General features: G+C 56.7%; 1 protein-coding gene across 3 annotated transcripts in view; it reads right to left on the bottom strand.

The window, feature by feature from the left end:
* Positions 1–2,474: 2,474 nt before the first annotated feature.
* SBK1 (SH3 domain binding kinase 1) overlaps positions 2,475–19,900 on the bottom strand; it is a 53,619-nt gene continuing 36,193 nt past the window's right edge. For all 3 annotated transcript variants that reach the window (XM_043914583.1, XM_043914585.1, XM_043914584.1), the window contains exons 2-4: positions 9,098–9,330; positions 7,116–7,318; positions 2,475–6,092 (exon numbers count right to left, since the gene is read on the bottom strand). In XM_043914583.1, the coding sequence (XP_043770518.1) occupies positions 5,253–6,092; positions 7,116–7,318; positions 9,098–9,323 (1,269 nt within the window). In that variant the 5' untranslated portion in view covers positions 9,324–9,330 and the 3' untranslated portion in view covers positions 2,475–5,252. The remainder of the gene's footprint in view (positions 6,093–7,115; positions 7,319–9,097; positions 9,331–19,900) is intronic.

The following is a 19,900-nucleotide window of genomic DNA, read 5'->3' as shown; positions in this document are numbered from 1 at the left end:
ATGGGGCCAGATGCCATGATCTTCCTTTTCTGAATGTTGACCTTTAAGCCAACTTTTTCACTCTCCTCCTACACTTTCTTTTTTTTTTTTTTTCCTCCTACACTTTCATCAAGAGGCTTTTTAGTTCCTCTTCAGTTTCTACCATAAGGGTGGTGTCATCTACATATCTGAGGTTATTGATATTTCTCCTGGCAATCTTGATTCCAGCTTGTGCTTCTTGCAACCCAGTGTTTCTCATAATGTACTCTTCATATAAGTTAAATAAGCAGGGTGACAATATACAGCCTTGACATACTCCTTTTCCTATTTGGAACCAGTCTGTTGTTCCATGTCCAGTTCTACCTGTTGCTTCCCTTATCATTACAGACAAATAGCAGACATTTAAAAAAAATTCTTGGGTAGGAATCCTTCCCCATCTGATCTAGTCTGGGTGGATTTTTTTTTTCCTCGCTGCCCTCTCTTTTTTTAAATTTATTTTTATTTATTTATTTGGCTCTGTCAGGTCTTAGTTGTGGCATCTTAGTTGCGGGATCTTCAATTTTTGCTGTGTCTTGTGGAATCTTTAGTTGTAGCATGCAAACTCTTTAGTTGTGGCATCTGGGATCTAGTTCCCCAACCAGGGACTGAACCCAGACCCCCTGCATTGGGAGTGTGGAGTCTTAGCCACTGGACCACTAAAGAAGTCTTTTTTTTCTACTTATTTCCCCCCTCTCTCTTTTACCTCCATGCCTCTAAATTTCACAGATAGCTTTGTAAACTATTTAATACCTGTTTTTAGGAGGTAAGCTTCAGGAGATATGGATTGTATATCTTGTTTATTGTTGTATCCTTGGCCCCTAAAACAGTATTAGGCATTCATTCATTCAGTTGACAAATTCTTACGGAGTGTCATGTGCCAGGCCCTGTACTAGGCATCAGGTGGGGGTGGGAGGGGAGTAGCGATTTGCCAAATACTGACTCTGCTCTTATGGAACTTATGTTCTAGTGGGGAGAGATGGAGAACAAACCAATGCCTGGTATCGGGAATGGTGGTGAGTGAAGCAGGGTGAGGAGCATCTGCTCCAGGAAGTGGACTCTGATCATTGACCTTGGAGCAGGGACCTGAAGGAGGGGAAAGGGGAGCTGCAGGGAGATTTGGGAGAGTCCAAGGCAAGGATACAAGCCCTGAGGGTAGAGTGTACTTGGCTGACCTAGAGGCCAACAGGGCCTGGAGGCAGCACAGGAGTGGAGTAGGGAGTGGCACCTTTGAAGGCCACTGTAAGGACTTCAGATTTGATTTGGAGTGAAATAGGGAGATTTTCTGGGGCTTCCCAGGTGGCGCTGGTGGTAAAGAATCCCCTGCTAATGCAGGAGATGCAGGAGACACAGGTTCGATTCCTGGGTCAGGAAGATCCTCCAGAGGAAGGCACGGCAACCCACTCCAGTATTCTTGCCTGAAGAATCCCATGGACAGAGGAGTCTGGTGGGCTGCAGTTCACAAGTTGGACATGACTGAAGCAACTTAGCATGCATGCATGCAGGGAGCTTTTGTAGGCTTTCCAACAGAATGACAGGTGTCATCTATGCGCAGACTCACTCTGGCTGCTGTCCTGATAAGACCCTGAAGAGGCTCAGGAGAGGAAGCTGGGAGTGAGTGAGGGGTACCAGGCAGACGAGGGTTGCCAACTTCCTTGCTGGCGGTGCACGCACTCAAGATTCTGGGTAGAGCTGTGGCTGAAGGCAGAGCCAACAGAACTGTTCTGTTGTCACGGGTACGTAATTAAGAAATATTTGCTGAATGAATGTTGAATCATGAAACTCCTCATCACCCGCCTGACTCCCCTGCATTAGAACGTCCATTTGCCTGCTGCCTTGAGTCTGCAGCCTCAGCCAATCAGCTTTTTTGCACCCGCTGTGCCCGCCACCCAGACAACTCCCGAAGCCTCTGGTCTCCGTCTTTGGGGAGTTCCTGCCGCCTCCAAACTTGACCAGCTTCCCAGTTACGTAATTTCCTGGCCCCCAGGCTTCCACGTGGGTGATGTCTGCTGCATCATTAGATCACTGGCTGCCCAAGGACGGGGCCCCATCTGTCCTGTTTACTGGCACATCCCCAGGCCCCGCTAGGAAGCCAGGTGCACAAAACGCGCACAGTAAACATTTGCTGCTGGGTGGCTGGATGAAGCGCTTACTCTGTTCCTCTGGGCTTTTTGGCTGCTGTTTCCTGCCCAGTCTGAAGGGCTCCACGCTGAGGCTGGAGTCCAGTTCAGGGAAAGCTCCCTACTTCTCCCCCACAGAACCCGGGTCCTTGTTCCTTTCATGCTCCATCATCCCTGGCTGGGGTCTCCTCTAGCTCACGCAAGAGGTCACAGGAGGCCTGGGGTAGCTGCCTGTGGACTCTGCAGACCCCACCTTAAACCATGTGTTGTTTTCAGTTTCCAGAGTTAATTCTGTGTACCTCCCTCTCTAGGCCCTATCTGAGACAAGACACCCAGTGGTAATTTTTCTAAACTTTTGTTTATTTTATAGCAATTGTCATGATTAGAGAAGTAAATAACACATTTAAAAACCTTCTCAGGGCCAAAGGGTGCCAGAGTATTTACAAACACACGGTGGAGGACGGTGGCAACATGAGGGTCTGGAGCTGCGGGGCTGGGATCCCACCCAGGCCCCGAGTCAGGCTGGAATGCTGACACCAGCCACCAGGATGGTCCCACCGGCCACAGCACGGGCCCGGGGAGCATTGGCAGCCTTAGGGCTCTGCTCAGCTGGCCTGGTGGCAGACCGCTTAGCTAACCTGTGGCCCAGCCTCCTGCCCAGGGGCTCGCCACACCCCACAGGCCAGCTCCGAGGGGCCTCTGGGAAGCACCGAAGGACAGGGGGCAGTGTAGGGGGCGTGGGGCTGGGACAGAGGTCGGGGATGACCGGGCCGGCCCCGGGTGGGACAGAGACACGCGCGCGTGTGCGCACACACAAACACCTGCACAGAAGAATCGCGAGGGTTTTTTTTTCCTAAGTCTTCAGATCTACGGTGTGATTCATTTTTTTGCTATTTACTTGTTCTTTGACAGTGACATAAACTGAGGTAAACATCTGTGACCAACACCTCTCCTAAGGGGCAAAGGGTCCCAGCCCCCCCAGCAGAGGTGGTGGCGGCGGCGGCGGCAAGGCCCCGACCGGGAGGGCGGGTGCAGAACCGGTTCCAGTCCTGCTTCCCTGTCGGCTGCCGCTGCCCCCTCCCTGTGCCTCTGAAAACAGGGGCTGGGCTACAGAACTACGGTCCCTTCCCAACTCTAACATCCTAGATACTACAACAAGGGAGAGACTCTCAAACAGGATCTTAACAGAGAGAGAGAGAGAAAAGAGGGCGCACGCGAGGGGTGTCTACTTGGAATCTCGCTTCCATGTTATTGCAGGAGAGACGGGATGTCAAGAGGCCTAAGGCAAAAGGAGAAGTCGCGGCTGGGAGAGGTGCCCAGATGGGCTCCAGGTGGGCTGGGGGGGGCGGGGCAGTGATGGGGAGGCAGGCCCTGCTCTAAGACTTGGCCCTTGGGGGGGGATTGCTACTTACCTGGCATGTGTTGGGCCCCCATGCCCGCCGGGGAGATGGGTCTCTAGACGGGCGGGCATACTGAGGAGGGAGGGGGACCAGGCCCTGGGGCAACCGCACACTGTAAACTGGACCCGGGCAGGGCGGGGGGACCTATAGCCCTTTTGCGTGGTGGGAATGCGGGTGAATGGAGAAGTGGGGGCTCTCGGCCAGAGGATCCCCTCTGGTTAGCCTGGCCCACTAGGGAGCTCCCTCAAATGGCCGAGAACCCCAGGAGGGACCCTGGAAGGTGCGGCCCGGGACAGCCGGCAGGGTGCTGCCAGGCAGAGGGAGCAGCCTCTCCCGGGATGAGGTTATTGCGGGGTCCCAGGCCTTCATGGACAGGGCAGGAGTCGTGAGGGTGGGCTTTGTGAGGCTGGGCTCCTCTGGCCTGTTGGGCTGCCTCGGGGCCTTAATGGGCCTGCAGGTGCCTCCTTGCCGGGCTCCCTGAGGGGTGTGCTGAGCCGCGGGCCTGGGCGCCCTCTGGCAGCTGCCCGCTGAGAATTCTGGGGCGGAGTGACTGGGGTGTCTGGATGCAGCCACTGAACAGACAGGGCTAAACGCACATAGGTGCCTTCTGCATGTGCTCACACTGCACACGTACCTGTTCACACTCACCCCCCTCCCATTTCCAGGGCGCCTTATTCTCACACCCCAGTACCAGAAACTTGGGAGACGCCGGGATGGAGTCAGCCCCAGGCTCAGATGTTGTTGGATTCCAGCAGAAACCCAGGAGAAATTCCTGGCACAAGTAACCTCGCCACCTGCTCGAAGTCCAGGCCACTCAGTCTGGGCTGGGGCAGCGAGGATTGAGAGAATCTGAGCAAGGTTTCCCTGGCCGGGGGAAGGTGCCTGTGGTCAGGCCAAGCTGGGTCGCGCCGGGGCTCTGAACTCATTCCCTGGGCCGGGTCTGGGGATGCAGGGGCTTGAGGTCCCTGGCCACGGAGACCTTCAGTTGTCCTGAAATCCCTGTGGGGGGAAGGGGAGGGCTGCGGCCTCTCTGGCTCTGTGTGGTCTTGGCCGGCCGCTCTCCGTTTGGGCTCTGTGTCCTCATCGGGGTGGGGGGGACTGGGTGGTGAGAGAGTTACTGGATTCTTGGGGCCTGTTTACACACACTGCTGCGACATCCAGACGTTTGCTACTTTTTTGTAGGGGGCGTGGTCCCTCCCCTCTAACCCTCCCTGGAAAGGGGCCGGTCTCAGATGAGCAACGCCCCTGCCCTCGGCTCTCCGCCCTCCTTCCAGCCAGTGCCTAGACGCCCTAAGCCCCTTCTCGGCCCCAACACTTCGGTTCCCTTACGTTCCCAGGGTGGGGGTGGGGGCGGGAAGGTGGGGAGGGGGACGGGACCAGGGGTGGGGCTGCGGGATTATCTGCCAGGGGGGTGCAAAGGGCCCGGAGCAACTAGTTCAGGGTCCCAGGGTTCAGGGAGGTGTGAGGGAGTCTGCCGGCAAGCTCCCTTGCTCCTGGTGTCGGGGGTGGGGGGTGGGGGGCCTCTGAATCCTCGGGTCTGTGGGGCTGGGCTCCTTTGGTGGCATCTCACCGGCCCGCCGCTGGGCCGGGCGCCTGCCTCGCCTACCACTAATCCCTCCTGCCGCCGCGGGGGGCTGGCCGCTTAGGCCAGGGCGGCTCCCCGCGCCCCGGCCTGGCTGCTGCTCGGCGCCCGGGCCCCGAGGGCGGCGGGGGCGGCTCAGACGCAGATCTCGATGGCCGTGGCCAGCACCACCTGCCCTTTGCTCTTGTCCGGGCGGCCGTCGGTCCTGCCGGGAGGCCCCGGGGGGGCCAGGCCGGGCTCGGGCACGGGGACCGGCACGGGCACGGGGACGGGGACCGGCACAGGTCCGGGCCCGACGGCGGGAGGCGCGGGCCGGGAGCCGCTGCCGCTCTCGGTCAGCACCGTCCGCTTGAGCGGCCCGGGCGCCTCGAGGCGCAGCGGCCCGGCGGCCGGCGGGCGGTCCCCGGCGGGCTTGCGCGCGCGGTGCGAGGGCCGGCGCCGCAGCTCGGACGTGAGCTCGTGCTTGAGGAAGCGGAAGACCTCCTTGGCCGGCCCGCGGCGCTCGGGCTCCAGCGCCAGGAGCCGCTGGAACATGCGCAGCGCTGGCTCGGTGAAGCGGCGCCACTGCGACGGCAGCCCCGGCAGGCGGCCCCGCTGCCAGCGTACGAACTCCTCGAAGAAGGCGTCGGCGCCCGACGCCGCCTCCCACGGGAAGTTGCCGGTGAGCACGCAGAAGATGAGCACGCCGAAGGCCCACACATCCACGCCCGTGTCCACCGCGAAGCCGTCGGCGCGGCCCGCCTGGCACACCTCGGGCGCTGTGTACGGGATGGTGCCGCTCACCCGCTTCACGCGGCAGCCCACGCGGCGCGTCATGCCGAAGTCGGCCAGCTTCACGCGCCGGCACTCGCGGTCGAACAGCAGCACGTTCTCCGGCTTGATGTCGCGGTGCACCAGCTGCCGACCGTGCATGAAGTCCAGCGCCAGGCCCAGCTGCTGCACGCAGCGCTTCACGGTGTCCTCGGGGAGCCCCACCTGCGGCCGGAGGGGAGGGCGGGAGAGCGGCTCAGGAGCGCGGGCGGGTCCCACCGCGGCCTCTCCTTCCATCCGCGCCCCGCCCCACTCCGCCCCACTCCGCCCCCTCCTTCCCATCCCCGCCCCCATCCCGCCCCCTCCTTCCCATCCCGCCCCGCCCCGCCCCCTCCTTCCCACCCCGCCCCGCCCTGCCCCCGCCCCCGCCCTCCCCCCCAACTACCCGAACTCCTTCCCGGGCCCCTTTCCTCAGCAGATCCAGGGCCAGCCGCCCTTCCTTATCCTACTTGGGCATCCCCGGCTCCCTCCCTGGCCCCCGGGTTTTCACGCACCCCTCGAACTTTGCCCACCTTTTCCCCCAGTGCCTGTACGGAGCGCCTGCTTTGGGCCAAGTACTGGGCTAATAAGGACCCCAGCCCGCACGGTCTGCTGCATGCCCATCCCCCTTAAACAGCGGCTCTGAGAGGCCTTGTCAGTTATCCGGCGGCAGGGCAGTTTCATCCTGGCCGACTGCAAAGCCAGGTGCGGGGAATCCCCGGGGGCAGTCTCCCCATCGCGGGCACCTCCTCTGGGAAGACTGGTGGCCCTGCCACCTCCTCTCTTGGGTCCCCACCTGTTCTTATGCGGCGGTGGAGGAGGGGGCTGCTGGACTTTATCCCACCCACCTGGTCCTCATCGCAGTGCTGTGCCTAAGTCCCTCCAGTCGTGTCTGACTCTCTGTGCCCCTGTGAACTGTAGCAGGCCAGGCTCCTCTGTCCCTGGGATTCTCCAGGCAGGAATACTGGCGTGGGTTGCCATTCCCTTCTCCATCATCTCAGTGCCTCATCTGGCTGTGGAGTGTCTGTTTCCCCTACTAGGACCATAGCAGGACCTTTTGTTCACTGTGTATCCACAACCCTCCAAACAGTGACTGATATACAGTAGGCGCCTAATAAATGATTTAAGCGAGTGGCCTGACTCCTCCTCAGCTCTCACACTCGGGGACCCAGAAGACCCTCTCCCCTCCCTCAGCCACCACCCAGGTACCTGAGGAGGAATAATGTCGAATAGGTCCCCGGCGGGCGCGTACTCCTGGGCGAAGACATAGCAGTCCTCGGTCTCAAACACGACGTCGAAGACCTTGATGATGAAGGGGCTGGAGGAGAGGCTGTTGGTGATGCTCACCTCCCGCAGGAAGTTCTTCAGCTTGGTTTTGCTCTTGTTCACAAACTTCAGCGCCATCTTCGTGCCTAGCCGGGCGACAGTGAGAGCGGTGAGGAGCCCCCTCCCTGCGCCCCTGCGCCCCACACAGCTGTGCCTGTCTGCGCAGCCTGTCCGGGCCACCGTGCAAGACTCGACGGGAGCCCCAGTGGGCGGGCTGTCCTCGTCTCACAGGTAGGAAACTGAGGCGCAAGAGGGGAAGGCCATGCAGCAAGTCAGGGGTCAGCCTGGGTCCTCTCTGCCCCGCCTGCAGCCCCCGACGAGGCGGGCCTGCTGCTTCCTCCACCCTCATTTTCCTCCTGATACACTGTGTACTTACCTATCCTGTCTGTCTGCCCCCTGTCAGAAGGCCCTTGAGCACAGGAAACTGTCTTTTTTTTTTAAGATTTTTTTGTTGTTGTTGTGGACCTTTTTTTTCAAGTCTTTCATGAATTTGTTACACTATTGCTTTTGTTCCTTGGCTGTGAGGCATGTGCCATCCCAGTTCCCTGACCAGGGATGGAATCGGCACTCCCCTGCCCTGGAAGGTGAAGTCCCAACCACGGGACCACCAGGGAAGTCCCAGGAATCTGTGTCTTGTTTGCTGTTGTATTTCCAGCGCTCACAGAACAGCCTGGTGCATAGCAGGTGCTCCAAAAACGTTTGTTAAGCAGATGAATAAATAAGAAGGCATTAGACACACAGCGGTGAGGGCCTGCAAGGCACAGGTCCCTAACTCTGAGCTTGAGCAGCCATCTATACCCAGCTGGGTACACAGCTGTGTGACACACATGTGTGTTCACAGAGCGCTCATACATCGCGGGTCCTGCCTTCTGCACTTCACTTTCACAACTCACTCTTTTATAAAGACCCTATCAGCTGGGCATTAATGCTCCTCTGTTTTACAAAGGAGGAAACCTAGGCACAGAGACGTTAAGTCAAGTGCCCCAGGTCACACAGCAAGCAAGCAGCAAAGCTCAGGTGACCCCATGTCCAGGGCTCCTCCTTCTGGCCCGGTCCCCTCTGAGTGCAGCTCTGGGCACTTATGCAGCCCCCCGTCCCTGGCTGGCTGATGGGCACTGCAGTGAGCTTACACTGTGGCGAAGGTGTCACGTTCAGCGGTTAAGCAAGAAGGCCCCGGAGCTGATGACTAGAGGCTCATCCTAGCTCACACTTTCTGTAGCTGCGTGACCTGGGCTGAGTGACTGCGTCTTTCTGGGTCTCAGTGTCCGTGGGATCTGAGGAAAGGAGATGCCACACGGACCTCACAGGGCCCTCTCCCACCTGCTGTTAAGCATGGTGCTCTGTTCTTGAGCACCCCAGTTCAGTTTGGTCCACCCTCCTGAGGGCAGCTATCACATATATGCTGGTCAGCCCCCAAACACCACCACCAGCCCTGACCTTTCCCCTGATTCCACATGTCCCCGGGCGCATCTCCTTGGCTGTCCTGAGGGCACTTTCGTTCAGTTGCTGAGTCGTGTCTGACTCTTGGCGACCCCATGGACTGCAGTACGCCAGGCTTCCCTGTCCTTCACTATCTCCTGGAGTTTGCCCAAACTCATGTCCATTGAGTCAGTGATGCCATCCAGCCATCTCGTCCTCTTTGGCTGTCCTCAGGGCACTGTGGATGGCCCCAGAGCAGCCCACCCTCCAGTGCAGGCACTCTACCCAGAGATTCTTCCCTTGTCCCCTCCTTCCCCGGCCGCTTCGCCCCACACTGTCTCCACAGGTACTGGACTCTGCCTCCCTGCTGGCCTCCTGGCCCACACAGAGAGCCCCCGCCAGGTCCCCACTCTTGTCTTACAGCGGGCCGCCCTGCAGACACTCACCTGTGCCCTTGTAGGCCACCAGGTCGACCTTCCCATAGGTGCCCTTGCCCAGCTCCCGGACGAGTTCGTAGTGTTTGGTGACATCGCTCGCGGCCACTGTGCGGAGGGTCAGCGCCTGCATGTCTTCGGTGAGGAGGGGCACGCCGGCACCCAGCCCAGGGGCGGTCCCTGGCCCGCAGCAGGGCAGGGAGTGGGGAGGCTCGGGCTCTGGGCAGCCCACGCTCATCTTCTCCCTGGTGTGGGGGTGGGGAGAGGGATGGAGTGTGACATCAGGCCCCTCCACCACCCACCTTCTCCCCGTCCAGGACCCAGGATCTCTGGGGCTGGGCCCGATGCCAGGCCTCAGATGACCACGAGGGGGCGACGAGCATCTTTGCTGCGAATGGTTGGTTGTTTAGTTGCTAAGGCGTGTCCAAACTCAAAAGACCCCCAGACTTGTAGCCCACGAGGCTCCTCTGTCCATGGGATTCTCCAGGCAAGAATACTGGAGGGGGTTGCCATGGCCTCCGCCAGGGGATCTTCCTGACCCAGGGTTCAAACCTGCGTCTCTTACGCCTCCAGCATTGGTAGGCGGGTTCTTTACCACTGAGTCACCTGGTTCAGTGGTAAAGAAGAATCACCTGGGAAGTTCCCCATCCTTTCCTGGAAGCTTCAGGGTCAGGCTTGAGCCAGCGTTCCCCAGAGACACGGCCACTGCCCCACCGCTCCCTACTTGGGTGTCTCACGCTATCATCCAGACACAGTGTCAGGCAAGGCACATGTGTTTATGTCACATAAAGACATGCCACATACTGAGTTCACATGGGTGCTCCCATTCACAAGTATTATCAGAACCCGCTGTTTGCCAGGTGCTGTTTGGAGCCCTGGGGACACAGCCCTGAACACACAGGACTTATGTTCAAGGTGGGGAAATGGACAATACACAGTGAGCCCACAAATTATGTACTGTGATAAAAGGTGACATGGGCTGCAGAGAAAATAAGGCTGGGGAGGGGAAGGTGGGGTGTGAGGGGAGGTTGTTCAGTCGCTCAGTCGTTTCGGCTCTTTGCAACCCCACAGACTGCAGCACGCCAGGCTCCGCTGTCCATGGGGTTTCTCAGGCAAGAATACTGGACTGGGTTGTCATTTCCTTCTCCAGGGGATCTTCCCGACCCAGGGATGGAACCCAGGTGTCCTGCATTGCAGGTGGATTCTTCACCGACTGAGCCACCAGGGAAGCCATAACAGGGGGCAGAAGTCTCAGACAAAATCGTGGCAGGGCGGTGCAGGCTGGCCACATCCCCACCACAGCCTTAGCCTTATAATCTGCCCCCGACCTCAGATGACCACACACAGCCCACTCAAGTACACAACTGCAGCTGTAGATCCTGGTTGTCCGCCCAGGCTCCCCGGATACAAGGACAGAACGCCCGTTCTACCACGACCCATCCTCCACATTCACCGCTGGCCCCTTCTGTGTTCACATGGGCTGGGGGAGGGGGCTTCCTGGACACACCCACCCCTTCGGGGGTACTGAGTGTGCCTCTCGATGGTGCTGGGGGTGCAGAGAGCTGCAGTGGGGAGTGTTCAGGGGTGGGTGACAGCAAATGCTTATCTGGGGTCTGCATTTCTCATCACGTCTAATGGAGGGAGGCTTAGACCAGGGAGCCGAGCATCTGGGAGCAAGTGTCTGTGTCCATGTCCGTCTACGCACCAGTGAGGAAGGCTGGCTGTGAACCCCCTCTGGTGCTGAGTCTCAGCACCAGCTCCCTCCAGTCCCAGGTGGACCACCAGCGTTCTCGGTACCCACAGCCCGCCCCTCAGCCCCCACCCCTGCCCTTGCGGTTCAGAGTGAAGGTACAGACTTGGGGCCAGACTGCCCAGTTGGAAGCCGGGCTTGATGACTTGCTAGCTGGGTGTCCTTGCGCAAGTTACTTCCTGTCTTTGTGCCTTGGTTTCCCCATCTTATAAAAAGAATACAATAGTGTCTTTTCCCTGAGGGTTACAGGACGTGAAGTGGTTGGTCCCCGGTGCACAGTAAGCGCCCCCCCACCCAAGAGGCAGGTTTGGTTGGGTTCACATTCTGATGATGGTTGCCCGCTGAGCTGGGCTGGAGGCTGGGATCTGGGGTGAGCCCAGCCTGGGAGCCTGGCATCTTTACCCTGGCCGGGCCAGCCGCTCCCCTCCCAGGCCCAAACCCTCTTCTCCTCCTCTGCTTTCCCCTTCCCCCTCGGCACGACCCAGCCTCCCACTTCACGCGGAGAAGAGGAACATCAGGAGGGAACTTCCTGCCTCCCACCCAGCCCCAAACGGAGCTCCATCTGCACGTCCTCCCGGCTGGCTGCGGGGGGTGGGGGGTGGGGGTGCAGCGAGCCGTCCTCCCCTCCTCTGGCTCCCGCCCCCTGCTCCTTCCTCAGTATCCTGCTCCCCCACACAGGCCCCTCCCCTCCCCTCCATTCATGAAGTCCCATACGGTGCCCTCCCCTCGGAGCATCTCCAGCGAGAACCTAGGACCCCCAGCCCTGCTTCCTCCACCAGCGACAGTGTGTCGAGCCCAGCCCTACCTGGCACGGCCACTGAGTCCACGCAGTGCCTGCTCAGGGCAGGACAGCACTGGGCATCTCCCCGCTGCAGGGCTAAAGTAGGGTGACCTCTCCCCATGGCAGTCTCAGGGCTAGAAGGGGTCAGCTCTCCCGACCCCAGTCACATGTCCGCCCACTGCCTGGGTGGAGAGGACTCCGAGGGGGAACAGCCAGGCCGTGGGCTCTGATGCAGCCTGGGGCGGGGGGGTCAGGCTGTTCCTGTGGAGCGTGTGGGGCTCCCCCCCGCCCCCCGGGTGCTGATGAGAGCGCATCCTCTTGACCTGGAGCTCTTCCCCCCTGCCCATCAAGAGGAGACCCTGGGCTGCTCTGCTGACCTACTTCTGATACGCGCGTGGACTCCCCAAGGGCTGCCTCGTGTGTGCAGGCACCTGTGTGCACACGTGTGGCGATGCTCCCACTTCAGGCTTTGGTCCCGTCAGGTCCCTCTGGGGCTGTTTTCTGCATCCCCTGGGAGCTTGACTGGCAGCTTCAAGTTGCTAGAAGCCCTTCTTCCCTCCCCCAGGGACTGTGGGGTGCCTGCTTCTCTCTGCCACTTTGGCCTCAAGAGTTGCCCTGGGCAGGCTCTGCGGGCTGGGTGGGGGGCACACCGGCTTCCTCATCCCCAGCCTCAGCCCAGGCTCTGACCACTGCCCAGCAATGCCGCTCATCAGCTTGAATGTGCCTCTGCAGCACCCTCCGCCATTCCTGCTGGCCTGCCCTCCCCGCCCCCTGCCCCTTCCCCTTATCTCATTATCCTCAGGTCCCACTCTTCCAGGAAGCCTTCCCTGCTGCCCCAGGTGTCAATTCATGTCTCTGAGGGGCCCCAGGGTTCAGGCAGGGTCTGTATGCCTCTCTCTTACAGTCCCTGTTGAATATCTTGGGTAGTCTCAGCTTTATTCTGTCAGTCCCCATCAACAGGCCAAGACTACCCTGGGGGCTAGTGCTACATCAAATCCAACTCTCCATGGCCCCTTCCCTTGGTTCTGAGGGTCCAGGTTGTGGGTCTTCCATTTCTTCCCCCTACTCACTTCTTCAATCCCCCTCTTCCTCCAGGCCTGTTCTCTGCAAGGTGTCAGCAGGAGACAAGGGATTGACCTGCACCCGTCCCTGATTGATGCTGCCGCGTCATCCCCCAGGTACGCTGCCTCTGACCCAGTTACTACGCTCGTGACTTCAGAGGCGCAGTGGGGAAGGGATGGAAACAGCACGGGCCTTGGGGCTCAGCAGGTTTGGCCTTGATCCTAAGGTGTGCCACTTTTTAGCTGGGTGACCTTGAGTAAGCCACATCCCCTCTCTGGGTCTCAGCTTCCTCATCCGTAAGATGAAGAAAATAACAGTAGTAGCAGCAGTGACGGCTACTCACTGCATATCAAGCCCTGTTGGGAGGCTGACCTCATCTCTCATCTCGTTTTCACAATTCCAGGCATGTGTGTATGCTAAGTCCCTCCAGTCGTGTCTGACTCTTTGTGACCCTGTGGACTGTAGCCTGCCAGGCTCCTTTGTCCATGGGATTCTCCAGGCAAGAATACTGGAGTGGGTTGCTATTTCCACCTCCAGGGGATCTTCCTGACACAGGGACTGAACCTGTGTCTCTCATGACTCCTGCATTGGCAGGCGGGTTCTTTACCACTAGCATCACCTGGGAAACCTACAATTCCATGAAGTGGCTAGTATTATTATTACTATTATTATTTTTGGCTGCATGGCGCAGCTTGTGGGATCTTAGTTCCCTGACCAGGGATTGAACCCATGCCTTCTGCAGTGGAAGCATGAAGTCTTAATCTCTGGACCATCAGGGAAGTCTTCAAGGTAGGTATTATTAGTATCCCCATTTTAGGGGTGATGAGCACAAGACACGGAAACTGTATAACTCGCCCAGAGTCATCTCGCTAGTGCTGGCACTGACTCCAAAGTTGGTGCTTTTAACCACCAACTTTTTTTCCCAAGCCAGAATGTGGGAACATCACCTCCAGATCCCTCAGTATCCAAGTGGGGAAACGGAGGCCCAGAAGAGGGCACTGTCTCAGCCAGGGATGCACATGCCCTCCCGGAGCTCCTGCAGTGAGTCGACTGGGGGCCAGGCATTGGTCCAGGCATTAACTCACTGAGTTCTCACAACAGTCCCTGCGGCAGGTGTGCGTGCGTGCTCAGTTGTGAAGTGTGTCCAACTCCTTGCGACCGCATGGACTGTAGCCCTCCAGGCTCCTCTGTCCATGGGATTTCCCAGGCAAGAACACTGGAGTGGGTTACCATTCCCTTCTCCAGGGGATCTTCCCGACTCAGGGGGTTGAACCATGCATCTCCTGCATTGGCAGGCGGGTTCTTTACCTCTGAGCCACCTGGGAAGCCGAAGTATACCAGCTCCTTTTATCAGGTGGAGACTTGAGCCCAAAGAGTGAAGTCAGACCCTTCAGCCTCACTGGGTGGTTGAAGGCATACATGTCTGGTATCAAGGGGAACTTGACCTTAAGGTATTTCACCTTCAGCATCATCACTTCCTCCACTTGGAGGAGCAGCTGAGAACTTGGTGGCCGTGAACTTCCCAGCACCAGGTGTGGAGGCCCTGGCTGACCTCTGTTCACCCTGTGTGGTTGGTACTGCATCCGTGCACACTCGAGGGCATGCTGCCCCTGGGGGCCCCATGTGACCTGCACCTCCAGTGTGTGTCCTCACTGACCCCAAGGGAGGCCATAGATTCCCCATCTGTGCTGAAGGCAGGAGAGCCTCACCCAGCCTTCATGGCAGCGGTCGTGGCCCTGACCACAAAGGCTCCGGCCCCGTGGGCTGGCTCTTCCGCCACAGGCTGGGAGGGCCACGGTGGTGGGGGAAGAGTTTCCTAAGCAAGACCGAACCACCTACCACTTCCTGTTGGCAGGTGGCTCGAGCTGGGTCCCACCTTTGTGAAAACAACACCCAATGTGTAACCCAAGTCAGGTCTACATTGGGACCCCCTTCCCCACCACACACACACACAGTGCCAGACTGGCAAAATTTCACTACTGGGTCCCCATAAGTGCCCTGAGAAGGGGGCAAGATGCCTCCTATTTTAAAAAAATCTGCTTAACTGAGGTGTAACTGGTATATCTAGGCTTCCCTGGTGGCTCAACGGTAAATAATCCACCTGCCAATGCAGGAGTCATGGGTTTGATCCCTGGGTCGGGAAGATCCCCTGGAGAAGGAAATGGCAACCCATACCAGTATTCTTGCCTGGGGAATCCCAAGGACAGAGAAACCTGGTAGGCTATAGTCCATGGGGCCACAAAGAGTCAGACATGAATTAGTGACTGAACGATGGCAACAACTGGTATATCACAAAACTCCCCCATGGCAAGTGTACAATCCAGTGATTTCAGTAAATGTACAGAGCTATGCAACCACTGCCTCCATCAAGTGATGCTGTCTACTTCGCGGATGAAGAGTAGAGGCCCAGGAGGTTGATGACTTACTGTGGTTATGACAAAGATGGCCATCTAGTCGTCATGGCTGTGTTCCCGCTTCTGTGATACAGAGCTGTCCTGGAGGGTGGCGGTCAACAGGGAACTACATCCCTCCCTTCCCTCGCATCCAGGTGTGGTCACCTGGTGTGGACACCTGTGGCAGGTTTCCGCCAGTGGCATGTGAACAGAAATGAGGTGTCACTTCTAGGCTGGGGCTTTTAAGAGTGGCTATAGTGTCTCTCTTCTTCTGTGGCTTGATGCAGAGGATCCCAAGACTCTAAAAGATGGTGGTGGAACTAAGGATGGGAGGAACCTGGGTCCCCAGGTGTTGGAGGCCTCCCACTGACCAGTATTACCTGCTCTGGTATTTTGGGAACTGGAAGTAAAATGCTGTTCTATTAGGCTGCTGACATATATGGGATTTATTTGTTAGAGCAGCTGACATCACCCTGATTCAAGGGTTATGCTGCAGGTAAGCAAAAGAGCTGAGATTTGAACCTCAGTGTTTGGACTCCTGGGATGTGGCCAGAGGAGGGAACCCGGATGGTGGTAACACTGGCAACTGAGTGGTAAGAATTCAGTTACTGGATTAGGTGGAGGGTGACCAGCCTGTGAAGGTAAGGGAATCTGCTCTTCTCCGGTCTTGTGGGAGAATAATCATCCCGGCAAATATTTACTGAGTGTTGACCGTATGCCAGGTGGTATGCAAACAGTGGATTAAATCATTTAATCCCAACAAGCCTGGGAGGTGGGTGCTACTATTCTTATCCCCATTTTACAGAAAGGGATACTGAGGCACAGATGGGTTGAGTAACTTGCCCCAGAGCTAATAAACAGCAGAGTGGGATCTGATCTCAGGCTATGTGGTTTTAGATCCCATGCTCTCATGCGCTGTGTCCTGTGAGGCTCCTGTAGGCAGACAGCAACTCAAAAATGAGACAGCTCTCACAGTCTCACAGTCTCCCAGCAGGGAGGAAGTGCGTTCTTCGTCGCTGGGAGCAGAGAAGCAGATACTGGAAGCCCATCTGTTGGGGGGAATCGGTGGGGGGTGAGATTGGACCGAGTCAGCCAGCCCTCTCTGTCACTCTGGGATTCTAAGATTCTCGGTCCCCATGCTGGGGCCCCTTCCCTCAGGTCACTGGACCCATGCTCTGCCCTTGGCACAGGCAAACCCCAAGGGTGTCCTTACAAAGCCCTGGCCTGGAAGGATGCCATCAAACAGTGATTGTGCCTTGGGGGAGGGTCCCCTCTCTGCCTCTGCAGTGTCACTAAAAGTCCCCGTGAAAAAGCAGCCATGATGTGGAATTTCAGGTAATGAATCGGGATGGAATTTGGCCTCTCTTCACTTCACCTGCTTCACTTTGCTTCTGTGTCAAATGAGAGGCTGGGCTTCCCTGGTGGCTCAGTGGTAAAGAACCTGCCTGCCAATTGACATGGGTTTGATCCCTGGGTCGGGAAGGTCCCCTGGAGAAGGAAATAGCAACCCACTCCAGTATTCTTGCCTGGAAGACCCCATAGAAAGAGGAGTCTGGCAGGATATAGCCTGGGCTTAGCGACTAAACAATAACACAATTGAGAGGTTGTCACTTCATTCCTTCAGCTGTGGCTGAAGCCAGCTGAGCCAGCTCTCCGCATCCCACATTCTCCCCTAGCCTGTCTCCAGGTTTCTCCCCTCTAGTCCTCCCCACCTATGGAGGCAGATAAATTGTCTCAAGGCCAGAGTTGACCTGATCCTTGCCTTGTTCGCATTTTTGGTGGTTTCTTGTATTGGCCTATAGTGTTTTCTCCTGTTCAGCATCACTTTCCCTTTCTCTGGGGAATGGTGCCCTCCTTCAGTCCACTGGTTCAGTAGGGCTGTCCCCACCCTGACTCTCAGCGCAGACCTGATCCAGGGCCAGCCAACCAGGGGATCCTTCCCATCCGCCAGGTCACTCTGGCTGGTTCAGAGATGAACATGTGATCCAAGGTGACCCACTGAGATCTCACTTTAGGACTCTTGCTGAAGTTATGAGTAAAGAGATAGCTCTGACCCCTGGCCTACAAAGCTGAAGAACACAGGCCTGGAGCTGCTGGGGGCTGGCTTGGCCAGCATGAGGGTAGCCCGAGAAAGAAGCAACAAAGAGATACGCAGCGCTGAAAGATGGAGAGATTTCTGATGACTCTGAGCACCTGGCTCCAGATATGCCTAAAGTCAGTCATACTCCTGAATGTTTGTTTCCTGAATCAATACATTTCCTTTTGGCTTAAGCCAATTTGAGTTGAATTTATGTAGCTTACAGCCTAAAGCCTCCAGACAATCATATCTATTCAAGCCCAGGCACCGTGCTGGGTACTGGCACAGGGTGAGTAAGTTAGATAGAGGGTATGAGCCTACAAATCAAGGAGGCAAACCAAAGAAGGACTCAGATAATCATGAGGCCAGGAAGGCCATGATCAGTGCTCTGCCATTTCCAAGAAGAACACTGGCAGTGGGGATCAGGGTGCCTTCCCGGAGGAGATGACACCTGAATGGGCCTTGAAGAGGATTGACAATCTAGCAAGAAACCCAAGAGCTCCTTGAAAGCAAGCCCCATGCCTTAATCATCTTGCTATTCCTAGCTCTTAGCCAGGGTGTGACAAATGCCGGGTGAATAATTCTTTATGTGTTTGGGAAGCTGTAACTTTTTATATCTTGGCTTTCCTGAATGTGACCCTGAAGGCACATAGCTATTTTCCCAAGGGTCTGCATGAGATAACATTAGCCCCATTTTACAGATGCAGAGACTGATGGCCAGAAGGGAACAATGATTTGCTCAAAAATCACAGAGAGTCAGTGGCAGGGCTGGACTAGAAGCCAGGGCATCTGCAGGACAAGGTGCTACCCCAGCCCCAAACACAGCAGAGATGGGAGTGGCAGTGAGTGACGCTGGTCACCATGAACAGAGGCTGGGGAGCCAGGATCAGAATGCTGAATACAACGGAGAGGAAGTTGACAGCAACAACTAACACTTAAGGAAACCCTGTCCTGTGCCAAGTCCCTCATGTAAATGAGCTCATCTAATCTGTTATTCACTCCAGTTTACAGACAAGGAAACTGAGGCATAGAGCAAGTCATGTCACTTGATCAAGACCATCCATCCAGTAAGTGGCGGGGCCAGGATTCCAATCTAGGCATTATCACTGCAGTGTCCAAATGCTTCTCCACTATGCTTTACAGTCTCTAAAATGATACATTAATAGTCAAAATGACTATTTATTTTCTCAATTGCCAATGCTTTACATTGCTGCTGTCATTCAATCTTCACAGCAACCCCATTTTACAAATAAGGACCCTGAGGCTCACAGGGGTTAATCAGTTTGCCCAAGGTCACCTAGATGCTAAGAGGCAGAGCTGGGAGTTGAACCTGGAGTGCTTCCTGCTCTGTCTCCCTTTTCCTATCTTTGGTCTCTGGTTTGCAGCCCAGACCTCCCTCCAGCTCCATCTTCAGCACCACAGGTGTGGACAGCACCCGGGCTGGCTGGCATTAAATGCTTGGCTAGGGGAGGTCCGAGGAGACTGGGCAGCAGGACAGAGGAACTGCTGACAGACCAACCAAGGCCCCCAGGGCGTGAACAGGTATGTCTGGATATAGGTTGTTGTTTAGTTGCTAAGTCATGTCCAAGTCTAATGCGACCCCACTGACTGTAGCCCGCCAGGCTCCTCTGTCCGTGAGATTTCCTAGGCAAGAATATTGGAGTGGGTAGCCATCTCCTTCTCCAGGGGATCTCCCCGACCCAGGGATCAAACCCACGTCTCCTGGATTACAGGTGGATTCTTTACCATTGATTCACCTGGGAAGTCCGTGGATATAGACACTGTCATTTATTTAACCAACTGATAGATGTTGACTGTGTTCATTCAACCTTTTGCTGCCACAGACAATGAGCAGCCTTGTACCTAAGTCCTGTGGCAGTGTGCAGGTGTGTCTGTAGGATCAATTCTAGAAGTGGGTTGCCAGGTTAAAGGATGAGTGCACCTGGGACTTCTATACAGAGGCCAATGTCCCCCAGGGGGCTGTACCACTGGCCCACCTGTCATCAGGAGAGGGCTGTTCTTGGTGGGACACAGCAGCTGCCACCAGCTTCCTGGCTCTCTCCCAGCCTCTGTATCACTTTGTTTAGTATGTTATTTTGAAGTGAGGGGGAAAACAGGAATAAGTCTCTTATTTGCTTGCATTTGCATAAAGTAACTCGGGATGCAACCAGACACTAGTGAAGGTGCTTGACCATCCTCAGCACTCTCTCCCACTGTTCTGAGCCATCATCAGGGCTCAGCTACTGCTCCCTACCCTCCTCAACCTCTCCTTGACACAGCAGCCAGAGAGCCCATCAAACCCCAATCAGACCACAATACTCCCCAGCTCATCACCCTCCAGGGGCTCCCATCTCAGTCCAAGTCCTTACAACAGCCCTTGATTTACCCCTCTGACCTGTCTCGTCCTCCTGCTGCTCCAGACACACCGGTCTCCCTGCTGTTCCCTGAACACGCCAGCTCCCCACCCGGGAGCTGTTCCCTCTGCCCCCAGACATCCACATGGCTCATTTCCTCTAAGTTCTGTTCCAACAGCACCTTCTCAACTAGGGCTATCCTACCGCACTCCCCTTTTCCTGTTTTACTTTCCCCCCAGCAGAGTGTAGCCCTGTCTAACGTAACCCTGTCTATTGTGGATGTCTCTCTTCCCCATGAGAATGTAAGCATCAGGGGGGGGGGGGACTGTCAGGCTGGTCTGGTTCACTGTGTATCCCCTGATAGCACAGTGCTTGGCACATAGTAGGAAACTTAAATA

This window comes from Cervus elaphus, chromosome 10 (assembly GCF_910594005.1).
Source record: "Cervus elaphus chromosome 10, mCerEla1.1, whole genome shotgun sequence".
Classification (NCBI taxonomy): Eukaryota; Metazoa; Chordata; class Mammalia; order Artiodactyla; family Cervidae; genus Cervus; species Cervus elaphus.
The sequence above is the reverse complement of the archived record's forward strand: the minus strand, read 5'-3'. Positions and strand labels throughout refer to the sequence as shown.